This window comes from Prunus persica, chromosome G5 (assembly GCF_000346465.2).
Source record: "Prunus persica cultivar Lovell chromosome G5, Prunus_persica_NCBIv2, whole genome shotgun sequence".
In the NCBI taxonomy this organism is placed as follows: Eukaryota; Viridiplantae; Streptophyta; class Magnoliopsida; order Rosales; family Rosaceae; genus Prunus; species Prunus persica.
In genome coordinates this window covers 14072744-14089269 of record NC_034013.1, presented here as the reverse complement: position 1 = coordinate 14089269, position 16526 = coordinate 14072744, and the positions used below count along the sequence as shown (strand labels likewise).

General features: G+C 39.3%; 2 protein-coding genes and 1 pseudogene across 4 annotated transcripts in view; all 3 read left to right on the top strand.

The window, feature by feature from the left end:
- LOC18776764 (lysine-specific demethylase REF6) overlaps positions 1-6933 on the top strand; it is an 8818-nt gene extending 1885 nt beyond the window's left edge. Inside the window, exons 2-7 of the mRNA XM_020563757.1 lie at positions 857-935; positions 1351-1418; positions 1527-1677; positions 2128-2822; positions 3400-4128; positions 4810-6933. Coding sequence (XP_020419346.1) covers positions 857-935; positions 1351-1418; positions 1527-1677; positions 2128-2822; positions 3400-4128; positions 4810-6674 — 3587 coding nt within the window. The 3' untranslated portion in view covers positions 6675-6933. The remainder of the gene's footprint in view (positions 1-856; positions 936-1350; positions 1419-1526; positions 1678-2127; positions 2823-3399; positions 4129-4809) is intronic.
- LOC18776934 (zinc finger CCCH domain-containing protein 43) lies at positions 7764-11021 on the top strand. 2 transcript variants are annotated; one of them, XM_020564011.1, is made up of 6 exons: positions 7764-8463; positions 8782-8847; positions 9346-9465; positions 9623-9898; positions 10122-10391; positions 10741-11021. In XM_020564011.1, exons 1-6 carry the CDS (start codon positions 7915-7917, stop codon positions 10741-10743), a joined length of 1284 nt encoding a protein of 427 aa, XP_020419600.1. In that variant the 5' UTR covers positions 7764-7914; the 3' UTR covers positions 10744-11021. The 2 variants fall into 2 exon arrangements, with proteins under 2 accessions (XP_020419600.1, XP_007209937.1); XM_007209875.2 differs by having other exon boundaries at positions 7765-8463; positions 10613-11021.
- On the top strand, positions 11555-16524 carry LOC18777892 (annotated as a pseudogene). Its single transcript, XR_002271703.1, has 6 exons — positions 11555-12614; positions 13172-13240; positions 13764-13883; positions 14014-14280; positions 15618-15868; positions 16133-16524. The product of XR_002271703.1 is annotated as a zinc finger CCCH domain-containing protein 43 (transcript).

Genomic DNA, 16526 nt, shown 5'->3' with positions numbered 1-16526 from the left:
CTAGACAGCATTCTTGTAATGTAATTCATATGACAGCTCTCATCTCAGGGTTGTCAGATGCTCCAACCTAGCACGAATATAGCGTCCGCAGCTGGTTGCAAGCCAACACGATATAGGTATCTTAGAACCGTCGGATAATACACTGTGCAATGAAGTACCCAATAACAGTTGTTAATGACCATGAGATAAGGACAGTGATCCTAGGGTCTCGCATACCCAATCCTAGATGAAGCATCAAAAAATGGGGTCTCATTCGTCATGATAAATTTTAACTTGCCCCGATCATTATGTTCAGCATTGGAGCTCCTCCCTCTCATCTTCCCCTCTCACCCTCTCTCTCAATCTCATCCTCACTCCCATTCTCACTCTCATTTTCCTTCATACTCTAGCACAAAAAAATGAAAACTAAAAACTGACATTGAAATGGTTATCAAATGGGGCCCAAGATTCTTAGAATGGTGACAAAGAGTGGATTCTTGGTGAGGCTTGGTGGTGTTTTGTGTGCCTAGTATCTTGATCTGCGAGCATAGTGTTAAGGTTATGAGTTAAGGATTGTTAGAAACCTAAGGGTGGTGAAACTATTGGGTTTGGAGAATTTATTTTGAGTTTTGATTTTGATGCATAGTTTTGAGAATTAATATTGCTCCTTCTTGTTACATTCCTTTTTATATAAAATTGGAAGTTTACAGAGGCGTGACTAATTTGTGGTATTTGTTATCTTACTTCCTTTTCTTTTTACGCTAAGAGTTGCCACATGATGGTGGGACATGTCACTGTAGACTTTAAGGAGATGGTACTTGAATTTTTCTCTATATTTTTGAGCTACTAACCTTGATTAGCTTTTGCCTTCAATCAGTTACTTTTTCAACCCTTGGTCAGAAGACCACTGTGATGTCACCTGAAGTATTTATCAGTTCAGGAATTCCATGCTGCAGGTAACTCCTTGATCATTGTTTTGTCTACTTCTGAATGTCCTCCTGTTGCCTTCTAAGTTCCTTCATATGAAGAACGATTCATTCTTGATGACCTTCATAGTCAGTTGTGTTATTGGCTATGTTTTGATCTAATTGAAAAATAAGCACCAACATCAACCTGTTTGATTCATGCCAAGTCAAATTGCATCTTTTGATCCACAAATAGAAATTTTTTGTTAGAGAGGTGCTTGTATTGCAAGAGAAAAAAGATACACGGAGGAAGCCAAGTGGTCAAGAAGACCACACAGAATCACCCAACAAATAACACCGCCAAGTCATTCCTCCTAGAAGTTTATTGTAGCATTACTTAGAATATCTCGACTTGTGGTGTCAATGCATCCATGTATTTCTTACACCTTTAATTGCTTTAAATCAGGCTTGTGCAAAATGCTGGGGAGTTTGTCGTGACTTTCCCAAGAGCCTATCACACTGGATTCAGTCATGGTGAGGGAGCATAAGACTTTAACATTTTATACTCAAGTCATCATCATTGTCGTCTTTGTTTTTATATAAAGGAAACTAACTATTTCATTTGTTCAAATTTTTATGTAGGATTTAATTGTGGGGAGGCAGCTAACATTGCAACTCCTGAATGGTTGAGGGTTGCAAAAGATGCCGCTATTCGACGGGCTTCAATCAATTATCCTCCTATGGTGTCTCATTTTCAATTACTTTATGATCTCGCTTTAGCATTATGTTCAAGGTTTGTTCGTGACCTTTTGGAACTTCCCTTATACCCAATTATATAGTCATATAGTGGTTTTTTTTTTTAAAAAATAATTTTTTTTGTTATTATTATTATTATTATTGGTGGTAAACATAGTTATATAGTCGGACACATATTTTGGTTGACTATTTATTGAGTTTGAAGACACTGATTGGAAAATTTCAGTAAGAAACAGCTGTTAAATTCTATACATGATGTATGCAAAAAAAAAAAAAAAAAAAAGTATTATGATGATTTTAAAAAATCTTTTGGTTTCATCTGAGTATATTATTTTTCTCCCTGATGTTTAAGAATAAAAATTCATACTGCAAACGTGCCAAAAAATCCACAAAGTCTATTCGATAAATTTTCAGTTTATAAATTCATTTAGTTAACAAGGGTGGTTAAATGTATAGTCCCCTCAATTACCTAATGCTCTCCCTGCAGAATGCCTGCGCGCATTTGTGCTGAACCACGGAGTTCTCGACTAAAAGATAAGAGAAAGGGTGAAGGAGAAGCGGTAGTTAAAGAGCTATTCGTGCAGAATGTTATTCAGAACAATGACCTGCTTCACGTTCTAGGAAAAGGGTCGTCAATTGTACTTCTACCGCAGAGTTCTTCAGACCTTTCTTTTTGTTCAAAATTACGTGTTGGTTCACATTTAAGAGTAAACCCTGGCTTTGCCAATGGTTTATACGATCAGAGGGAAGAAATGAAATCCTCAGGTTCTGATTCTGATGGTCTCTTGATAGACAGACAGCATGGAATCAAACAGGTTAAAGGTGGCTATTCAGTGAAAGGAAAACTTGCATCTTTATGTGAAAGTAATAGGCTTCCCTCATTAAGTGGAAATAATGATGCACATGCCCTGAATTCAAAGAGATTGAACATGAACATTGAAAGAGAAAGTAATGTCGAAGGTGAAGGGTTGTCAGATCAGAGACTGTTTTCTTGTGTTACATGTGGAATTTTGAGCTTTGCTTGTGTTGCTATAATTCAACCAACAGAAGCAGCAGCCAGATATCTAATGTCAGCAGATCGTAGCTTTTTCAGTGATTGGGTTGTTGGATCTGGATTAGCTGGTGAGGTGTTCCAGGTTGCAAATGAAGATCCAATCACTTCAAAGGATGATCCTTGCACAGGTTGGTTCCATCTGGAAATGTTCTTCTTTTGTTGGTTCCATCTTGAAATATTCTTCTATTGTTGTTTGTCAGCCTTTTGATATGATCTGACAGTATGGTCCTGTTTTATATCGGGAGCCTTTAGTACTGTAACGACTGTTCCACTGAATCCTTGATAAATGCAGCATCTGAACTAAGGCAAACTCAGCATTAAATTGCACTTTTCTATAAATTTCTGTTTGTTCAAAATTAAGAGTGAGCCCTGGCTTTCCCCTTGGCTTATGCAATCATATGAATGAAATGTCCCACTTACATTTATTATTATACACAGGCTCGTGTTAAAAAGCATCCATTATTTACACCTAGGTCAAATCGGGCTGCACATGCCTTATTTTTCAATCTGACTATTTAGGCAATCCCAAAAGCTGTTATTTTGTATGCATATTTGAAGATGAGCAGTGTTTGAGTTTCTAAATACATTTGACCGGCATATCATTCTTTGTCACATCTGGGAAAGGCTTCCTGTATATAAAGGTTCTAGTTTGCCTTAATGGAATTCAAGTTTTGAACATTTATACACTTATGTCTCCAAAAACAGGATTGGTGGAAAACAATGCCCCTGCTGGTTTATATGATGTGCCTGTTCAATCTGCTGATTATCAAATTCAGAGGGGAGATCAAAGTAATAAACCCGTTTCAAATACTGAAATGCAGAGAGATACTTCAGCTCTTGGGCTTTTAGCTTTAAACTATGGAAATTCGTCTGACTCGGAGGAAGATCAACTTGCACCAGATGTTCCTGTTTGTTGTGATGAAACAAACACGACAAACTGTTCTTTTGAAAGTAGATATGATTACCAGAGTGCTAGTCCTTCTCCTTTAAGAGACTCTTATGGTGGTACAACTGAGGCTCACAGTCCCCCATCACCAGGATTTGATTGTGGGAATGAACTTCCTCTCCAAAGCCCTGATCACTATGCGAGAGATGGACGTAAAATAGCTAATTTCAAGGATAGCAGCTATCAAAATTTTGATTTCTCTGCTGATTTTAAAAATAATTCTGCTTCCACAAAGACGAATGGTTTGGTGGGTACATCTATGGATCCAATGAAACTTTCACATTCTTGCTCCCCAGATGCTCATCGGCCTCAAACAACAGAATTGTCAAAGGTCACTTTACCCATAGAAACCACAAATACAGCGTTTCCTCCAGGATGCGATGAAGACTCTTCCAGAATGCATGTCTTCTGCCTTGAGCATGCTATAGAGGTCGAACAGCAGCTTCGTTCAATTGGAGGTGTCCATATATTTCTCCTTTGTCATCCAGGTGTGTTGTTGCCCTAGAAGTTCATATGATATGTGTATGCACTTTCTTTTCTTATTTCTTTCATGATCTTTTCAACTGAGTTCTTTACATCATTGAAAGTGCTCTGTTTAGCAAAAATCATTGATTCGTTGAAAATGAATACAGATGGTATGTGTAGAGTTATGTATTTTTTTTGGGTTCATTTTATACTATTATCATATGTATACCTTTTCATGGTTTTGTATCATGTGATACCGTTGAGTGGTATGACTAGGAAAACCTTGTTTTGCTTAATGTTTTTATTTTAACTGCTTAGGTGCCAATTTTGTCTGCTCTGAAGTATAAGGATACGTGCATCGTAGAGGCACCATAACATAGGTGGGATTTGGTGCCTTTCTGCAGTAATGGAAAGGTTTTTCTAGGTGCTATTTCACTAATATGTTAAGACGATACAGACTTCATATGTCAGCCATGATGTGTCAATAGTGTTCCCTTTGATTGGTGGAATTAGTTCTATGAAATGATTGCATGAAGGAGAAACATATGATACATGTTGTTTACATTGTTCTTTACTCCAAGAAGTTCTTCAGCTGTTTTTTTTTACTTGTCTTGGATCTTTCAAAATATTAAGTAACTAATACCGTTTATGCCTATCATTTATCCTGTAATTATTCCTCTGATTACCAATAAAAACATTTGCAGACTACCCGAGGATAGAGGATGAAGCAAAATTAATGGCAGAAGAACTGGGAATAAGTTATCTCTGGAATGAAACGACATTCAGGGATGCCACTGAGGAAGATGAGAAGAGAATTCAGTCAGCTCTGGATAGTGAGGAAGCCATTGCGGGGAATGGGGACTGGGCTGTAAAGTTGGGGATCAATCTCTTCTACAGTGCCAGCCTTAGCCGTTCTCATCTTTACAGTAAGCAGATGGCATACAATTCTGTTATATACAATGCATTTGGTCGTAGTTCTCCAGCTAGCTCGCCCACAAGAACTGATGTCTATGGGAGGAGATCTGGCAAGCAGAAAAAGGTAGTGGCAGGGAAATGGTGTGGTAAAGTCTGGATGTCGAATCAAGTTCATCCCTATCTAGCAAAAAGGGACCCTGAAGAAGAAGAAGAAGTAGTAGAAGAAGAACATAGGAGCTTCCATGCTTGGGCAATGCCAGATGAGAAGCTTGAGGGACAACCAGAAAGCACACGCAAAACTGAGAACACCTTGGTGACTAAAAAATATGCTAGGAAGAGGAAAATGACTGCAGAGACCGGGACAACGAAGAAAGTAAAATGTTTGGAGAAAGAAGATGCTGTTTCAGATTATTCAGTAGATGATAACTCCCATCAGCAGCAGAGGAGGTTTCCTAAGAGCAAGCAAGCTGAATATATTGAGAGTGGTCCAACCAAGAAAGCCAAGTTTGTTCAGACAGAATTTACTCTTTCAGATGATTCAATGCAAGATGATTCTCATCAGCCAGATGGTAGAAATTTTCGGTGTGAGCAAGCCAATTATATTGAGGGAAATGATGTTTCAGATGATTCAGTGGGAGTTGAATCTCATCAGCAGCATAGGAGGAGTGCTAAAAGTAAGCAAGCCAAACATATGGAAAGAGATGTGGTTTCAGATGATTCAGTTGAGGGTAGTTCTCGTCAGCAGCATGGGAGGGTCCTTAGAAGCAAGACAGCTAAGGGTGAAACAGATAATTTTCACAAGGCTAGTTCTCATCAAGAACGAGGGAGTATTTCTAAAAGCAAGCAGGCCAGATTCATTGAGAGAGATGATGCAGCTGTGGGTGAAACAGATAATTTTCTTCAGCAGCACAAGAGGATTCTCCGAAGCAAGCAAACGCAACAAGAGACCCTTCAGAAAATGAGACGAGAAACCCCTCGGCAAGTGAAACAAGGAACTGCTCTTCTTGTGAAACAAGGCACCCGCACTCTAAGAAAGCAACAAACCGGTCAGCAAATGAAGCAACAGACACCTAGGCTCCGAAATAATCAATCTGAGCAGAACTTTGATTTGTATGCTGATGAGGGGGCAGAAGGCGGACCTAGCACACGCCTTAGAAAAAGAGCTCCTAAGCCCATTAAAGTCTCTGGAACCAAACCAAAAGAGCAGCAACAAACGGCTAGGAAAAAGGCAAAGAATGTTTCAGCTGTGAAGTCTCAGGCTGGCCAAAATGATGCAAAATTGAGGGAAGAGGAAGCAGAATTCTCGTGTGATATTGATGGGTGCACCATGAGTCTAGGCTCGAAACAAGAGCTTGCCCTCCACAAAAGAAACATATGTCCAGTCAAGGGGTGCGGAAAGAAATTCTTCTCTCACAAGTATCTGGTGCAACATCGTCGAGTTCACACGGATGACCGCCCCCTTCGGTGCCCTTGGAAGGGCTGCAAGATGACATTCAAGTGGGCATGGGCTCGGACTGAGCACATTAGGGTTCACACAGGTGCTCGTCCCTATGTATGTGCTGAGCCAGGGTGTGGGCAGACCTTCCGATTTGTCTCAGATTTCAGCCGCCATAAGCGGAAGACTGGACATTCAGCAAAGAAAAGTAGGGGATGACTTGCTGATGGAAGGAAGACAGATGTAATCATGTAGCATGACTAATGAATCTGTTGTTCAATTGACAAATTAGTGGTAGGTGAAGGATAGGGCTAGGATTTCCCCTGTAATTGCAATTCAGAGTAACAATTCATTCTGATTATCCGCGGGCCTTTATTTGACCCATCCATTTACTCCAACAAGAGAGCAATTGCTTGGACACATTTTTCTTTTAAGTGTCAAATGCTAATTTTATTTTAGTTTCACTCTTAAATGCTAATCTCATTCAATGCCTCTTTGCAAATTACTGCAAATGATCAGCATATAGGACATTGGTTGTAGGCTTCTCTTCACAAATCCCAGGCTCAAGAGAGGTTATATTGCCGGATCTAGATAGTTATGTGCTATGTATTTATATGAATGCCCGAGTAGTTTTCTTGCTTTCTCAAAACAATTTAACATGTAATATTGTTAGACAACCGATATTAATCATTTTACTGCATAACCTTTTAGTGAATGTATGATTCAAATTCACGATTTCACAACTGAATATATACATAATCTTCATAACAAGGAGAAAACTTGTACCGTCTTGGTACCTCTATGAAGTAACTTGCATGGATGACGGACCAATTGTTGATCATGGATCTAAGTTGAGCCTCCACAATGCATCTACCGTTAGGAATCACTCACTGACTTGCGCCCATGTCCAATTGATTTACCATTAGCAATCTCTCACTGACTTAAGCTCACGCAGGATGGACCGTAGCAAAATACCTTTTATACATGTATTTGTACAATGACATCATTGTAGAACAAACCCAATAACATACCACTTCTCAAGGGCTCTCTTCTCAAATGAAGAATCCATGCCATGTGACAACATGTGATATGATAATTATGCGTTGCTGTGCCCATGAGACACAGTCAGATCCCCTGGTAAAAACGACATGTCGATTCGGCCAAAATATGAAGGGAAAAAAAAACGCCAAAAAGAAAAAAGAGTTGGTATTAATGACTGCAGTCCAACACACTGTACAGATTTAACAATAACGTGCCATTCATTGCGTTGTTTGTCTATCCCCCAAAAAAGCTCAAAACTCCAAAAGCGTTTTATTCGCCAAAAATTCAACAAATCTCCCAAAAGCGTTTTTTACACACCAACCAACCCCTCTCTCTCTCTCTCTCTCTGTGTCAAACAGAGTCAGTTCATTTTCGTCTTATTTTTCTGAGAGTTAGGGTTTTGAAATGTGGAGGGAGAATGGAAGTCTCTGAAGCTATCTCTGTTCCCCCAAATCTCGATGCCAACAACAACCACCACATCGATGAGCACCACCAACCCAGCCATTCCGAACTAGTGTTTCTGCCTTCTTCCTCCGATCCCGATCCCGCACCGTCTGATTTCGATCATGCGGTCCTTGATGAGCTTCAGAAGCTGGATTTGAAGGAGAAGGAGGAGGAGGAGGAGGGGGAGGATCACCTTGATGAGTTTCAGAAACTGGATTTGAAAGAGAAGGAGGATGCCAAAGAAGAAGAAGAAGAAGAGGATGTAGAGAAGAAGAGTTCTAATGGGCGAGAAACTGAAAATGAAAACGAAAACGAAAATGAAAGTGAGAGGCAGAGTGAACAAAGCGATGGAGGAGAAAACCAGAGTGAGGATGGTGGTGATGCAGAGAAGAAGGCCGAGGAAAGTAGAAGAAGATATCAGTACCCAGTGAGGCCTGAAGCTGAAGACTGTTCTTATTATCTGAAGACCGGGTCTTGTAAGTTTGGGTCCAATTGCAAGTTTAATCACCCTGTTAAAAGGAAGGTATAGCTCTTCTCTTTCGCCTTTAGCATATGCATATGTATGGTTGAAAGATTGGAACCCTTTGTTTATGTTTGCCCAGCTTCAGTTATTTTCAGCTCAACTGCTGCCGCAAAGCCATGTTGTGTTTGCATTTTATTGCCTCTTCCTTATGGTTGTAGCTGAAAACAAACATCTTGTTGGTGAAATTATTGTGTCAAACAAATAGCGACTTTTCGGTGGCTTAGTGTTGAAATGTTAATGTTTCTAGCCTTTTATGACTGGAATATCTCTACTATGTTTTCTCACTCTGTTGGTGTTTTGTTTTTTGTCATATTGAAGGGGTCTAAGGACAAGGTGAAGGAAAGGGAAGAGTTTGGAGATAAGACAGGCCAGACAGAATGCAAGGTTATTAGTGTTGTGATATTAAGGAACTCTTATGGTTTTCGCTGTAATTGAACATGTCTGAAATCGTTTTTGCTTTAGTACATGTATTTGGTATCTATTTTCTTAGTATTCAGTGTTATGGTGATGGTGTTTCTGAGTTTGGGTTATCTGAAAGTTGGGCCGGCATGCATAACCAAATAAATAATCTAAAATCTTTTATCTTGTGGCGGAATACAGAATCCCTACGTCTTGAACTTTATTTGTCCATATATATGGGACGGTGAGTCATCTGCTTTGACCAACCTATATAGTAAGTAACTAGTTAGCTAGTTTCTAGTGGATATTCTTTCATGAAAATTGTATGTTTTTTTTTTTTTTTATGACAGTCGCTTATTCCTATTCATATAGTAATTGCATTTATGTTTCAGATGTCAATGACAATACTTTCCTTTTTACCTTATCTTCAAATGGTGGACTAGTAACAGTTTCATGATGTTATAACACTTGAGCTTGTTGCAGTATTACTTGAGGTCAGGCGGATGTAAGTATGGAAAAGCTTGTAGATACAGCCACAGCAAAGGGAAACCTTCTGTAGCTCCAGTTGTAGAACTAAACTTTCTGGGTCTGCCAATTCGACTGGTATAAATTACAGATTTAATCCACAAAATTTTAAAAGTGAATATCTATTCATGATTTTTATGAATTATGATTTTATCTTTGCTTATCCTCTTTGTTTGTTGGAGCTATTATCACATCTCAGCCAGTTACTATGAATATTTACTTTAACTTGTTACAGGGGGAGAGAGAGTGTCCCTACTATATGCGAAACGGATCCTGCAAGTATGCATCGAACTGCAGGTTTAACCACCCTGATCCTACAGCTGCCGGAGGATCTGATCCAGCGTCCGCATTTGGTAATGGTGGCCCTGCATCCTTGCAAGGTGCGCCACAATCAACAGTAGCCCCGTGGTCTGCACCAAGATCATTGAATGAGACTCCACCTTACATGCCAATGATGATTCCACCATCTCAAGGGGTTCCTTCCCAAAATACAGAATGGAATGGTTATCAGGTACATTTTCATCACTTTGATATACCAATTAACAGTTTTCAGGTATTAGAAAGCAAGATCTTTTTGTATGTTAACTTTTTTTTTTCCATGTTCTTTTTCATTCATTTCTGTCTCAGAAAACTAATAATATGCCCATGAACGGATGCTATAAATTTGTTTAATTGTTGACATCTCTGCATTCAGAACTTGTTAATTGGCATTGTTTTATTTTTTGCATGTTCAGGCCCCAGCATATCTACCAGAAAGAAGCATGCCCGCACGTCAACCATATCTTATGAACAACTCAATGACTGAAACCAACATCTATAAACAATACCCACAGCACCAGCAAGCTGAAGAATTCCCGGAAAGACCTGGCCAACCTTTTTGCAGTTATTTCTTAAGAACCGGTGATTGTAAGTTTAAATCTAACTGCAAATATCACCATCCGAAAACTCAGACTGCAGTATCCCCCCAATGTGCGCTTAGTGACAAGGGCCTCCCTTTGAGACCGGTAAGTTCACCCTTCTTTTGACCATGCGTTTTGCAATCAGTTCATAATATTAGAATATGATCTTAGAAAGGGTTTTTTTCACTTTGTTGATACATGGATGAAAAACAGATGAAATGCTATTGAAAGGTTTTTCTCCTGAATCATAAAGATTCTTGACTAGCTGTACCTCTTTCATGATTGCATGCCATTGATCACTCCTAAATTTGTTTTTCAAAATCCAGGATCAGAACATTTGCACACATTACAGTCGCTATGGCATTTGCAAATTTGGGCCAGTGTGTAAATTTGACCATCCGTTAAATATAACATCTTCAACTACATCTGGTCCTGATCATCAACTTCCTTTCAGTGACTCGGCGACTACGAATGGGGCTGGAACAGCTGGGAGCAGAAGTGGAACTGATGCTATAAGTCATCCGCAGCCTGTGTAATAATTTTTGCGCAGGATTCGCAACATGCAATCTTTTTCTTGTTTTAGTTTATAAAACAGTGCTATCGAACTTTTCCACCCACCCCATCCACATGCTGCAATCGTGTTAATGGAAACGGGACGTGTAAATTGTTTCTTATTTATGTCACTTTACCAGAAAATACAAGTTTAATTGCGAATTATTCCCTCAATTTCTCAAATTTGCGTTTGATGTCATCATTCCAAAAGTATCTTTAATTTGCTACGTGTTAATGAATCAAACTTGTGGAGACGTTTTATTTTATGCATTGGCTATCGTCTTGCATTTAACATTGATTAAATGTGTAAATAATCTCACCAATAAAAAAGACAAAACCATGTTCACAAAACCTGCCAAGTATGAACTTTCCTAAACATGTGGGTCAAGGCATCGGAGGAAGATATGGCAACAAATGAAGAGAGAGAGAGGGAGTAGACTGAGACTCCCTAGAAATAAGATGGGAATTTTCCACAAGCTCTGTTCCTGTTTGGTGCAGAAAAACTTGTGTGAAATTGGGGTATCACTGTTTTGCTATTCCAGCTAACCACAATATGCTAAGTGGAAATGGTGTTATTCTCCCAATCACGGTAAGCGAAATGGAAAGGTTATCAAGCCCGTTCATTCAAGTGTTTCTCCTATTGGTGGGACTGGTCACTGGGAGAGTTGAAATGTCCTTTAAGCATGAAAAGCAAAAAACAAGAACAGTTAATACATGGATAAACAATGTAAATTGCAAAAACCAAACAAGGGCATTATCATGGGAGAATCTCCACTTTTTCATAAGCATCTTTACATCTGAAAAGCAACGCAAACATTACCTGCTTCTGCTTCTGCTTCGCATAGGAAAAAAGCAGATGACTTTGACTTTACCAATCAAAACACTCGCAGACCCAATTTCCACAAGCCAGAACTGTAAAGGAAGGGAAGCAAGAAAGCAAACCCAAATTTGATTGAGTTGCAGGCAGCTCAAAAACTCAATGCCCTACTGGTGGTGAGATAGATGAGTGAGGATGCATGACTGGCACTGCTGGGTGCAACCATAATATACCGGGTAGCAAACCAGCAACCCAGTTTCATGCATCACCATTGATTCATTCTCAAAAACACGATCAGGATGTTGCCAGCCGCACGCCTCCTATTTCCAGTCTCAGTGTCAGTGCTTTACGTACTTTACAAGTATCTGAGATCTGGAAGGGTAACAGAGCTCTCTGAAGACATCGCGGTTCCCCTAAATCCCGATAACGACGACGTCGTTTCTCGCCAACCGTCCCATGTCGATCCTGCCATCCTTGAAGAGATTCGGAAATTCGACCCTGCCGTCCTCGATGAGTTTCGGAAATTCCTGGATGAGTTTCGGAAATTCGACCCTGCCGCCCTCGATGAGAAGCAGAAATTCGACCCTGCTGCCCTTGATGTGATTCGGAAACTCGATCCTGCCATCATTGATCTGATTCATAAATTGTGTGTGAAGGAAAAGGTGGAAGGTAAAGAAGAGGCCGAGAGGAATTGTAGTGGGCGCGAAAATGAAGAAGGAAACGGAAATGAAAATGGAAACGAGACACAGAGCGAAGAGAGCGGTGGAGGAGGAGGAGAAAATAAGAATGAGAATGGTGGTGAGGTGGAGAAGAGGGTTGTTAATGAGGAAAAAAGCAGAAGGCATCATTACCCAGTGAGGCCTGAAGCTGGAGATTGTTCTTTTCATCTAAAGACCGGGACTTGTAAGTTTGGCTCCAATTGCAAGTTTAATCACCCTCGTGGAAGGAAAACCAATAAGGTATACCTCCCTTCTTTTTCCTTCATCATCATTTGCATATGTATGTTTGTGGTGAAAGATTGAGACTTTTTATGTTTGCCCGGCCTCAGTTATCATTATTTCAGCTGAGAAGCCATGCCTGTGTTTCTATAGTTTATTGGTTTAGTCGTTAGTGTATAATATGTATGTGTGCATTTGCTATAATGTATTTATCGGTTAGTATATTATGCTGTGATGATGATTTTTATCAGCGGAATTGACTCGAAATGAAGGGACGCACCACCTTCATATTTGCTTAAAATGATATTGCCGTAGAAGAGATTTTTGCGGTGATTCAAAGCTAAAAGCCTGAAACTGGCTTTGTTGTTCTTTTTTCTTTTGGTCAAACTGGCTTTTTTCTTTACATGCATCTTTGTGGTGAAATTTGTTGTGCTTGTGCCAGAGAAATGGGGGCTTTGGGTCTCCCTTGGTGTTTGAAACGTTGATGTTTCGGCCTAATATGATTGCAGGAAATATTTCTGTTGTCAATGCTCACTTTCTGTTTGTTGGTGTTTTGAAATTTATCATATTAATTGAAGGTGTCTAAGGACAAGATGAAGGAAAGGGAAGGGTTGGCAGCAGAGAAGCCAGGCCAGACAGAATCCAAGGTTATTTTCGTTATGATTCTCAGAAACTTTCTATCTGAAGTTATGGTTTTTACTGCAATTGTTTGTTCCTCATGTCTAGATTTTGTTTTACTTCATATATTTGGTATTAAGTAGTATCTCAGTTTTTTTTGTGTTTTGATGAGGGGGTTTCTGGGTTTGGTTATCTGAAAGTAAGTTGGTTAGCATGCATAATTGAATAAATAACCTAACACCTTTTTATCTTTTTTATAAGTATAGAATCATTAGGTCTTGAACATATTTGTTCATATTGTTTGGGAAGGTGAGTCATCTGTTTTGAAGAACATATAATAACTAGTTAGTTAATTTATTATTGGATGTGTTTTTACGACAAATGTTTGCTGTTTCATGACAATCATCTATTCCTTTTTATACAGTGATTACAATTATGTTTTTAGATGTCAATGACAATTCTTTCCCATTGTACCTTATATTGAAATCTGTGCAATGCACATGGTGGACTAGTAGCAGTTTCATGATGTTATGACACTTGAGCTTGTTGCAGGATTATTCCAAGTCAGGAGGATGTAAATATGAAAAGGCTTGTAGTTTCAATCCCAGAAGAGGGGAACATTCTGTAGCTCCAATTCTAGAATGTAACTTTCTGGGCCTCCCAATTCGGCCGGTATAAATTCTAGGTTTGATCTGCAAAATTTTGAGGAATGAATATCTCTTCATGATGTTTAAGATTTATGGCTTTATCTTTGCTTATTTTATTGGTCTGTAACCTGAATATTTATTTCAACTTGTTACAGGGGGAGAAAGACTGTTCCTTCTATATGCGAAATGCCTCCTGCATGTTTGGTACAAACTGCAGGTTTAATCACCCTGATCCTACAGCTGCAAGAGAATCTGACCCCCCATCTGGATATGGTAATGGTGGACCCGCATCATTACAAGGTGCGTTGTCATCACCATGCTCTGCACCAAGATCATTGAATGATGCTCCGCTTTATGTGCCAATGGTGATTCCGCCATCTCAAGGGATTCCTTCCCAAAATACGGAATGGAATGGTTATCAGGTACTTTTTTTTCTTCACTCTCATGTTGTAGTCTTCAGTTTGAGTAACTGTCATAACTTCGATACACCAATTAACATTTTTTAAGGGATAAGATTTCAAATAAAATCTTTTTTGTCTTAACCTTTTTGTCCTATGTTATTTTTATTCATTTTTCTCATGAAACTAATATGACCTCTCTCTCTCTCTCTCTCTCTCTCGCCCGTGCATTCAACTAGTAATAGAACTACTACTGTTCTCTTTTGCATTTTCGCATACATGCTTTTACCTTCGGTTTTTTTTGGTTCTGCCATGTTTAGGCTCTAGAATATCTTCCAGAAAGAAGCATGCCTACACATCCACCCATATGTTATGAACCACTCAGTCACTGGAACCAACGCGTACGAACAACATCCACAGCAGAAGCAAGTTGAAGAACTCCCAGAACGACCTGGGCAACCTGTTTGCATTTACTTCTCCAGAACGGGGGATTGTATTCAAATGAGATTTTAAAATATTTTAAAGAAGTTTAAAAGTTCAGGTGGTAGAAGTCTATAAAATTATGGGTGTACTCAATCCAAACTTTTAAAATTCCATCCAAATTTGGATGTATTAGATTTTAAAAGACTCCATAAAAGTTTGGGTGTATTAAAAAACTCATTGATTTGAAAGAAAATACAAAAAGTGGTGGATTTCGATTGATTCTAGACTAATTTTAGGCCATGAAAAATCTTTGCTCCCCCTCGAAGATTTTGATAGTCAAGATACAATTTCACCGCCTTTATTACCACCATCTTGTCATGTCTATCACCACCACAGCTGCCCCCAATGCGACCACTATCGCCACCACCGCAACCACCCTCAATGCCACTATCACCTTCACCCCAGCGCCACAACCATCTCCCAGTGCCACCGCCACCGCCACCGCCACCACCACCACCGTCACCACTGCCGCCACCCCAACATATTAGGTTCTTGTTCATGCCATTGGTCTCACAAATTTTGTACTAAATTTGTTTCAAATCCCAGGGCCATAACATTTGCACACAATATTCCCAGGGCCATAAATTTGTTACAAATTTTGTATAAGAAAGCAAGATCTATTTGTATGTTAACTTTGTTTTTTCTGGCCATGTTCTTTTTCATTCATTTCTGGCTCAGAAAACTAATAATATTCCGATGCACGGATGCTATAAGTTTGTGAAAATTGACAATACTTTGAACAAATTGCTGTCTGCACTAGTAATTTGTTTAGTTGTTGACATCTGTGCCTTCAGAACATGTTAATTGGCATCCCTATTAGTTTTTGGGATTCCTATTGTTAATTGGCATTTCCTGTTGTTTTACTTTTGCATGTTTAGGCTCCAGCATATCTACAAGAAAGAAGCATGCCCGCACGTCAACCTTATCTTGTGAACAACTCAATGACTGGGACCAACGTCTATAAACAATACCTACAGCAGCAGCAAGCTGAAGAATTCCCAGAAAGACCTGGCCAACCTGTTTGCAGTTATTTCTTAAGAACGGGTGATTGTAAGTTTAAATCCAACTGCAAGTATCACCATCCGAAAACTCAGACTGCAGTATTCCCCTCATGCACCCTTTGAGACCAGTAAGTTCACTCTTCTCTCGACCGTGCTTTTTGTAATCAGTTCATAAATTTGGAATATGATTTTAGAAAGGATTTTTCACTTTGTGACACATGGGAAAAACAGATGAAAATGCTATTGAAAGGATATTTGCTGCTCTTGAATCATAAAGATTCTTGACCAGCTGTACCTCTCCCCTCATCTGTACAAGAACCTCAGTTTGATCACATAGCATGCTTCATGATTGCATGTCATTGATGATCCTAAATTTGTTTTTCAAAATCCAGGATCAGAACATTTGCACACATTACATTCGCCATGGGCATTTGCAAATTTGGGCCAGCTTGTAAATTTGACCATCCGTTAAATATAACATCTTCAACTACATCTGGTCCTGATCATCAACATTCTTTCAGTGACTCGGCGACAACAAATGGGGCTGGAAGTGATACTGATGCTACAAGTCAGCCGCAGCCTGTGTGATAAGTTTTGCGCAGGATTCGCCATCACCAAGCACATGCAATCTTTTTGTTCTGTTAATTTAATCTTAGAAATGTATCAAACTTTTCCACCCAGATGCCGCAATCTTGTTAGATGTGAGAACTCTATGGAAACGGGACGTGTAAATTATTTCTTATTGATGTCATTTTACCAGAGAATACAAGTTTAATTGGTAATATC